This window comes from Tarenaya hassleriana, unplaced genomic scaffold (genome assembly GCF_000463585.1).
Source record: "Tarenaya hassleriana unplaced genomic scaffold, ASM46358v1 Cleome583, whole genome shotgun sequence".
Lineage (NCBI taxonomy): Eukaryota > Viridiplantae > Streptophyta > Magnoliopsida > Brassicales > Cleomaceae > Tarenaya > Tarenaya hassleriana.
In genome coordinates, this window is record NW_010968357.1 from 19,225 (window position 1) to 28,758 (window position 9,534).

Consider the following 9,534-nt stretch of genomic DNA (forward strand, 5'->3'; position numbering starts at 1 on the left):
GTTATTGTGTTGTTCCCCCTCACCCAAATCTCCAAGTGCATGCTCACCATTGATTGGGACACCCCCTATATTGTTAGTAAGCAAGGGTTGGTTTAGAGATTCAAGAGGAGCGTTAGGGATACCGACGGCGTGGAGATATTTTGGTGAAGGTTGTGATGTCTCGCGGTCTGATTGTGCTCCAAGATGACGAATGGTTGTGAGTAGGTGCATAAGAGGAGCATTGTGGTCCTTCCCACGGTCTGTAAGGTTTTCCAAATCTTGCCAATTCTTGTCCCCGAAATAGCTGAGCTCCTCATGAAACTTGACATCCCGACATGTATATATTCGATTGGTTGGAGGGTGAAAACATGTGTATCCTTTTTGGTTAGCTGGATATCCGAGAAAGATGCACCGGATACTCCTAGGATCAAGTTTGGTGCGTTGCCCTTCATCTATACGAGCAAAGCATACACAACCAAAAACACGTAAGTGATCAAAAGAATCACGACGATTACAGAGTACCTCATATGGTGATTTGTCGTTGAGCACTTGAGTTGGTAAGCGATTGATTAGATAGCAGGCCATTTTCACTGCATCACTCCAATATGTTTTGGGAACTTGGCGATGAAATAGGAGAGTTCTTGACACTTCCATCAAATGACGGTTTTTCCTTTCGGCAACACCATTTTGTTGTGGGGTATATGAGCAAGATCTTTGATGTATAATGCCTTCTTGAAGTAGGTATTCCCTAAATTTACAACTCATGTATTCACCTCCATTATCTGTTCTCAAACATTTTATCTTAACACCAAATTGATTAGCTACATAAGCAAGATAGTTTTTCAATGCACCAAACACATCACTTTTCTGTTTTAAAAGTGTTATCCATGTATACTTGGTTTTTTCATCAATAAAAGTCACAAAGTATTTGAAATTATCACGAGAAAAGCAAGGAGCAGTCCATACATCCGAATGAACTAAATCAAAAGCATGCTCATAGATAGTAGAGGAAATCGGAAAAACCGTTCGACAATGTTTCCCTAAAGTACAAGCTTCACAAATGTGTTCAAATGACTTAACGTTGGGAACAAGTAAATGTAAAACTTTAGAGTGTGGATGTCCAAAGCGAGCATGCCACACACTAGGTGAAACGGAGAAAAAACTAGAATGAGATTCTGCGATGTAAAAGAGATTGCCCGTCCTTGTGCCATTTCCAAACACATGGTCTGAGTTAATATCCTGAAATGAGACACCATTAGTATCGAAAATAACACGACAAGGATTCTCTTCAACAAATTTAGCAATGGACAGAAGGTTAGCATGAAAATCCGGTATATATAAGGCTGTGATATCACGATTAAAAAGTCGAATTTTACCAAAACCTTTGACAGGAACATTCTTACCATTTGCAACTGATACCACTCCAATACTTGGTGTTATACTCTCAAACCATTTGGCATCACAAAACATATGGGTTGTTGCACCCGAGTCAATAACAATAGAGGATAGTATAGAAAGATTACCAGTCTCTTTGTTGAGAGATTGAAGAAGTTGTTTAAGGCCTCTCATCTCATCAGTTGTGAGGCTGATGGTTCCATCGTTTGAAGTGGTATCATGACCGGCGGTCATTGCAGAACCGCGACGAGGAGCGTCTTTATACCTTGATGGTTTTAGATGAGGATTAACCACCCAACAGCGGTCTTTGGTGTGCCCTTGACGTTTGCAATGCTCACAATAAAAGGATTTTCTGTCCCTTGGAGCATAGTTATTTGCAGTAGGTTTTGTAGTGTAATGTGCAAGCTCATGAGGACCGGTGAATAAATTTCGACCTCCCTCTTCCCTCTTAATCATCATACATACCTCTTCAAATGTTGGAAGCTTAGGTTGTCGAAGTACATAATAAATCAGATCATTAAATGATGCATTAAGAGTGGTAAGAATGGAGAACACCTTGTCTTCTTGAGCTCTTTCCATAACGATTTGTGGATCGATAGAAGTTGGCCTAATTTCTTCAAGTTCAGCCCATAAAGCAGAAAATTCGCCTTGAATCTTGTTGAATGGCTGATCATTCTGCTGTAGGTGAAAAAGTTTCTTTTTTAACTCAAAAATTCGACTAACATTGGAAAGGTTACCGTAAACATTCTGCAGGGATTCCCAAAGCGATTTTGTTGTGTCATGGGAAATGAAAGACTGCAGAAGATAAGGTTCCAGGGAGCCTTGAAGTATAACCAAGGCTTGACTATCCTCCTGTTTCCATTTGTTAAAATCGAGCACACTTTGTTGATTCCTTTGCATTCGTTGTTGTGCTTGTTCCGGTGTCTCTCCTTCAAATGCCACTTCTTGTGGGGGAAAGAACCGTTTTTCGGTTGAAACATGCTCCCACAATCCTTTGCTGTTGAGAGCTGTTGTTGCAGCTTTTGTCCAGTAGAAGTAGTTTTCACCATTGAGGGTGATAGGAATGAGTTTTGATTGAGTATCCATAGGCTTTTCAATTGAAAAATGTAAAACAAAAGGGTAGGAAATGGGTTGAGAACACTAGCAGACTCCTCTTTCTATCAAAGAAAGATAAGAAGGAATTTGCTTTGGTTTATGCAGCGGAATAGAAATATATTTGGAACAGAGGGGTCTTGGACCTTAATGCTCTGATACCATAAAGATTTTCTGCAAATTTGGTGCTTAACAATGAAAGAAAGATGGGAGAAAGAATGGTTGAATATAGAGTGACGAAAATAGATGAATGGAGAGAAGTTCTTTTGTATTCAACTTGTTAATTTGAATGAGATGTACATCAGATATAAATAGGAGAAAAACTAGCTGTTGGGGAGACAACAAAGTAACATCTAGGAGAAAAAGAGCTAGGTGTAGGGGAGACAATAAAGTAAAAAGGCAACTAAGCATGGAGCATAAAGTATGGTCTAGATATTAGCAAAGAGCTGTTGCAATCCCATTTATTAGAGCATGGGGAGAAGGAATGCAGCATCTTCAATAGGTATTTTCGTGCTCCTCTTTGCTTGTAACACAAGTGATCAGATTTGGTTTCTTCTTGGTGAAGTTATCCTCCAAATCTTCACAATTAGTCTTCGTTCCAACTGTATCATGTATTTCAACATCACCCGTAACACATTCGTCGTTCTCTTGTCTTTCAACATTCCCCCTCAAGATTGGTCGGTGGAATTCTATGAGGCCAATCTTGGAGAGGATCCTGTTAAGAACAAAAGAGCTGGTAGCCTTCGTAAGTATATCTGCTAACTGATCTTGGCTTCGTGTGTACTTTGTTGCTATAAATCCTTGTGTGATCTTCTCTCGAATGAAATGACAGTCCACCTCAATATGCTTCGTCCGTTCATGAAAAACTGAGTTTGCTGCTATGTGTAACGCCGCCTGATTGTCACAATGTAAGGGTGTCGGATTTTCTGTCTTGACTCCAAGATCCTTTAATAGCTGTTGGAGCCACACTATTTCGCTTGTTGTGTTCGCCATAGCTCTGTACTCCGCTTCTGCGCTTGATCTTGCCACCACCGTTTGTTTGGGAGAAGGAATGCAGCATCTTCAATAGGTATTTTCGTGCTCCTCTTTGCTTGTAACACAAGTGATCAGATTTGGTTTCTTCTTGGTGAAGTTATCCTCCAAATCTTCACAATTAGTCTTCGTTCCAACTGTATCATGTATTTCAACATCACCCGTAACACATTCGTCGTTCTCTTGTCTTTCAACATTCCCCCTCAAGATTGGTCGGTGGAATTCTATGAGGCCAATCTTGGAGAGGATCCTGTTAAGAACAAAAGAGCTGGTAGCCTTCGTAAGTATATCTGCTAACTGATCTTGGCTTCGTGTGTACTTTGTTGCTATAAATCCTTGTGTGATCTTCTCTCGAATGAAATGACAGTCCACCTCAATATGCTTCGTCCGTTCATGAAAAACTGAGTTTGCTGCTATGTGTAACGCCGCCTGATTGTCACAATGTAAGGGTGTCGGATTTTCTGTCTTGACTCCAAGATCCTTTAATAGCTGTTGGAGCCACACTATTTCGCTTGTTGTGTTCGCCATAGCTCTGTACTCCGCTTCTGCGCTTGATCTTGCCACCACCGTTTGTTTTTTGCTCTTCCATGTAACCAAGTTTCCTCCAACAAAGGTGCAGTATCCCGTTGTTGATTTTCGATCCATCCTATCTCCAGCCCAATCAGCATCACAATAGGCCACGAGCTCGGTATGCTTGTTGTTTTCCATCCATATGCCTTTGTTTGGTGTTCCCTTTAGGTATTTGAGTATGCGGTCCACCATTTGCCAATGCGTCGTAGTTGGAGAGTGCATCCATTGACTAACCTGATGAACAGCAAAGCTTATATCAGGACGTGTAATTGTAAGGTAGATTAGCTTACCTACAACGCGACGATATTGTTCCAAGTCTTGGAATGATTCCCCCTCGCGTTGATCCTTGAAGTTCTCTTCTATAGGCGTGCGCACCGGTTTAGCTCCGAGTTTACCTGTTTCTTTTAGTAAGTCAAGAATGTATTTACGCTGTGACAAAGAAGACTTGAACTTGCAGATTCCTTAGTGATTTTCGTCATGGACTTGGGCTGCAACATTTGGGCCTTCATTTTGGGCTCTCCACACTTGAAATCATGTTGAAAATGGGCTGGACTTGTATATGACTTGATCCAAGTTGATTTCCCATGTGTTTTTGGCCCAAACAATCAAGAAAAAGGCCATTTAGAGCAGCTTGGAGTTCCCTTGATTTTGACCTCGTCATGGGTCCACTCGAGAAGACGAGATGATCCGCATTGCTATCCTGCTCCGCATCATTCCCCTCCACTTGAAAAGGATTTTCCCTCAAATCTGCTTCTGTATCTGCATGGAAACGAGTCAAGTCACTAACATTGAATGTTGAACTAATGTTATACTCACTCGGAAGGTCGATCTTGTAGGCGTTGTTGTTGATTCTCTCCAAAACTTGAAATGGTCCAGCTCCTCTAGGCATCAACTTTGATTTTCGCTCTTTTGGGAATCTTTCCTTGCGCATATGAATCCAAACCCAATCTCCAGGTTCAAAAATCACTTCCTTTCGTCCTTTGTTGGCATGCCTTGCGTATTGCTCCGTCCTTTTCTCAATATTCAGCTTGGCGGCCTCATGAATCTGCTTAACAAACTTAGCCTTTCTTTTTCCATCAAGGTTAGCATGCTCAGAACATGGCAAAGGAGTCAAATCCAATGGAGTCAAAGGATTAAAACCATAAACAATTTCAAAAGGCGAAAAGTGAGTAGCGGAATGAGTCGATCGATTGTAAGCAAATTCAACATGAGGTTTGCATTCTTCCCAAGTTTTAAGATTCTTTTTCACAATGGAACGCAAAAGTGATGATAGGACACGATTCACAACTTCAGTTTGCCCATCTGTTTGTGGATGGCAAGTTGTAGAGAACAACAATTTAGTCCCAAGTTTTGACCATAACGTTTTCCAAAAATAACTCAGAAATTTGACATCACGATCAGAAACAATGGTCCTAGGCATGCCATGCAGTCGAACTACTTCTCGAAAGAACAAAGAAGCAATATTGTGTGCATCATCAGTTTTGTGACATGGAATGAAGTGCGCCATTTTTGAAAATCTATCCACAACCACAAAAATCGAATCTCTACCAGTCTTTGTCCTAGGTAAACTAAGAACAAAATCCATGGATATATCAGTCCAAGGCTCACTAGGAATGGGCAAAGGAGTATACATACCATGCGGTTGAAGACGAGACTTAGCTTTTTTGCATGTAATGCATCCACCACAGATCTTTTCCACATCCTGTTTCATGTGAGGCCAAAAGAAATGCTCCTGCAAAATTGACAATGTCTTGGTGATCCCGAAATGTCCCATTAACCCACCACCGTGAGCTTCCCTAACAAGCAATTCTCTCATGGAACAGTTAGGCACACAAAGTTTATTTTCTCGAAACAAATAATCTTCATGCCGAAAGAACTTTCCACTAGCAGATAACACGCAAGATTCATACACATCTCTGAAGTCATGATCATTAGCGTAAAGTTCTTTGATGTGTTCAAACCCTAGCATCTTAGCATCAAGAGTAGAAATCAGAACGTACCTCCTTGACAATGCATCGGCAACGACATTTTCCTTACCTTGCTTATACCGAATGACATATGGAAATGTCTCAATGAACTCTACCCACTTTGCATGTCGTTTGTTCAACTTGTGTTGCCCTTTCAGATGCTTCAAAGATTCATGATCAGTGTGAACTACGAATTCCTTCGGCCACAAGTAATGTTGCCATGTTTGCAAAGCGCGAACCAACGCATAAAGCTCCTTGTCATAAGTTGGGTAGCTCAAAGTTGCTCCACTTAGTTTCTCGCTGAAGTACGCAATTGGTCTTCCTTAAAGGAAGTGATTTTTGAACCTGGAGATTGGGTTTGGATTCATATGCGCAAGGAAAGATTCCCAAAAGAGCGAAAATCAAAGTTGATGCCTAGAGGAGCTGGACCATATAGAGTGGAATTACAACATTATGTCGAAGTTGAAGAACTGTTGCATTTGGCTATCAAATGTGAGCGACAGCTCAAGAGGAGAGCAAATTCACGTCCAACTTATAGCAAAGGATCATCTAGCATGAGATCGAGCTTTGTTAAGGAGGAAAAGTATGCCCCTGGATCAAAACAAGAAACAAAGCCAACCACATCAAACCAAGGGAATCGAGGTAAACCTGAATCTTCTACTGCACGCAATCGAGATGTTAAATGCTATAAATGCTTGGGCAGGGGCCATTTTGCTAACGAATGTCCCAATAGAAGAGTTATGGTGTTGCGTGATGATGGTGAGATAGAAACAGAGGGAGAAAGTGACGCCGAATCTATGCCATCATTGGAGGATGATTTTGAGGAGCAACTACCTGCCAAAGGAGAGGCATTGGTGATAAGGAGAATTCTAAATCTCAAAGCAAAAGAAGAAGAGGTAGTGCAGCGGGAGAACATTTTCTATACTAGATGCCTTATTCAAAATAAGGTATGTAGTGTGATTATTGATGGGGGAAGCTGTATGAATGTTGCTAGTGCTACAATGGTGGAGAAGTTGAACCTGCAACCAACCAAGCATCCTAAACCCTATAGGTTGCAATGGTTGAATGATAGTGGAGAGGTGAAAGTCTCCAAGCAAGTGAGAGTTCCGTTTTGCATTGGAAAGTATGATGATGAAATCCTCTGTGATGTAGTTCCGATGCAGGCTAGCCATTTGTTGTTGGGCAGGCCATGGCAGTTTGATAGACGTGTGCAACATGATGGCTACAGCAACAAATACTCGTTCGAATTTAAGGGAAGCAAAATCAGACTTGTTCCTTTAACTCCGAAGGAAATTTATGAAGATCATATCAAGCAGGAGAAAACACATGAGGATGGCAGCAACGTCTTGAGTGACCATGAGGTAGATCACAAAAATGGAGAGTTCTTGAGAAAAACCCAGAAACAGACCTTTGAGAGCAAACCCGAGAGGAAACAAAAGAATTTCTTCATGAGAGCTTGTGAGGTTAAAAAAGCTTTGTTTTCAATCTCAAAGCAAAAGAAGAAGAGGTAGTGCAGCGGGAGAACATTTTCTATACTAGATGCCTTATTCAAAATAAGGTATGTAGTGTGATTATTGATGGGGGAAGCTGTACGAATGTTGCTAGTGCTACAATGGTGGAGAAGTTGAACCTGCAACCAACCAAGCATCCTAAACCCTATCGGTTGCAATGGTTGAATGATAGTGGAGAGGTGAAAGTCTCCAAGCAAGTGAGAGTTCCGTTTTGCATTGGAAAGTATGATGATGAAATCCTCTGTGATGTAGTTCCGATGCAGGCTAGCCATTTGTTGTTGGGCAGGCCATGGCAGTTTGATAGACGTGTGCAACATGATGGCTACAGCAACAAATACTCGTTCGAATTTAAGGGAAGCAAAATCAGACTTGTTCCTTTAACTCCGAAGGAAATTTATGAAGATCATATCAAGCAGGAGAAAACACATGAGGATGGCAGCAACGTCTTGAGTGACCATGAGGTAGATCACAAAAATGGAGAGTTCTTGAGAAAAACCCAGAAACAGACCTTTGAGAGCAAACCCGAGAGGAAACAAAAGAATTTCTTCATGAGAGCTTGTGAGGTTAAAAAGGCTTTGTTTTCAAAACAGCCAATCATTGTACTTCTGTACAAGGAGGCTTTGTCTAACCTTAACGATCTTACTTCCTCTTTGCCAAGTGTTTTTAAAGCTATTTTGCAGGAGTACAAGGACGTTTTTCCCAAAGACATTCCCCGAGGATTGCCGCCGATTCGTGGCATTGAGCATCAGATTGACTTTGTTCCAGGTGCAAGCATTCCAAACAAACCGGCCTATAGAAGTAACCCTGAGGAAACGAAGGAACTTGAAAAGCAAGTCAAAGATCTGCTAGACAAAGGTTATGTGCGGGAAAGTATGAGTCCATGTGCTGTTCCAGTTCTACTTGTGCCGAAGAAAGATGGTACTTGGAGGATGTGCGTTGATTGTCGAACAATCAATAACATAACGGTAAAGTATCGTCACCCTATTCCGCGTTTAGATGATATGCTTGATGAATTGCATGGTTCTTGCATATTCTCTAAGATTGATCTCAGGAGTGGATACCACCAAATCAGAATGCGTGAGGGGGATGAATGGAAAACTGCCTTTAAGACTAAGCATGGTTTATATGAATGGTTAGTGATGCCTTTTGGCTTGACTAATGCACCCAGCACGTTCATGCGATTGATGAATCATGTTTTGAGATCTTACATTGGCAAGTTTGTGGTTGTGTACTTTGATGATATTCTTATCTACAGCAAAAGTTTGGATGAGCATGTTGATAATTTGAAACTCGTTTTGGATGTCTTGAGACAAGAGAAGTTATTTGCTAACGTGGAAAAGTGTACTTTTTGCAAGGATAAGCTTGTGTTTCTAGGTTTTGTGGTGAGGGCACAAGGAATTCAGGTTGATGAAGAAAAGGTGCAAGCGATCCGAGATTGGCCGAGTCCTAAAAGGTGTTGGAGAAGTTCGAAGCTTTCATGGTGTTTCTCCATGTTGCTGATTGTCGAGATTGCGATTTTGTTCATCCGCCATGTTTCTGCAAAAGGAGGTACGAAGAAAGAAAAGAAGAAAGAACAAAGAAAAGGAAGATGTCCTCACCACACTCAAGTGTTTCACTCGATATTTGGCTTTTACCCTCTGATGATCTCACACACTCTTGCCTTTTTCCCCTCTTCAGTATTCTCTATATGGTTCTTATCGAACTATTCGGATCTCAATCAGAAATCTTCTCCGTATCGGTCCACCAAGACAAATCAAGGAATAATAAGACAATGGAAGAAGACACAAAAAAGATGGACAATTGGGAAGAAAGGTTAGCAAAGGAGGAAACCAAAAGAAGACGACAAGAAGAAGATGCAACAAGATGCACTAAGACCACAAAACAATTGGAAAGAGTAGTAATTAAAGCTGCGTACGAAACCCCTTTTTCTTTCTTTTTGCTTATAAATTGCAAAACCAAAACTGTTCTCTTTTTTTTCAACCTTTTTT

The 9,534-nt window shown here is 41.0% G+C and overlaps 1 protein-coding gene across 1 annotated transcript; it reads right to left on the minus strand.

Annotated features, from left to right (window-relative positions):
* Nucleotides 1-952: 952 nt before the first annotated feature.
* On the minus strand, nt 953-2,824 carry LOC104798825. The gene is made up of 2 exons (XM_010521027.1): nt 1,503-2,824; nt 953-1,218 (listed from the first exon to the last, which is right to left on the minus strand). The coding sequence occupies exons 1-2, from the start codon at nt 2,458-2,460 to the stop codon at nt 1,211-1,213; spliced, it is 966 nt and encodes a 321-aa protein (XP_010519329.1). The 5' UTR covers nt 2,461-2,824; the 3' UTR covers nt 953-1,210.
* Nucleotides 2,825-9,534: the final 6,710 nt, after the last annotated feature.

What these genes read in the sequence shown, in the direction of transcription:
- LOC104798825 (XM_010521027.1), bottom strand. Translation starts at nt 2,460, where the DNA reads ATGGATACTCAATCAAAACTCATTCCTATCACCCTCAATGGTGAAAAC.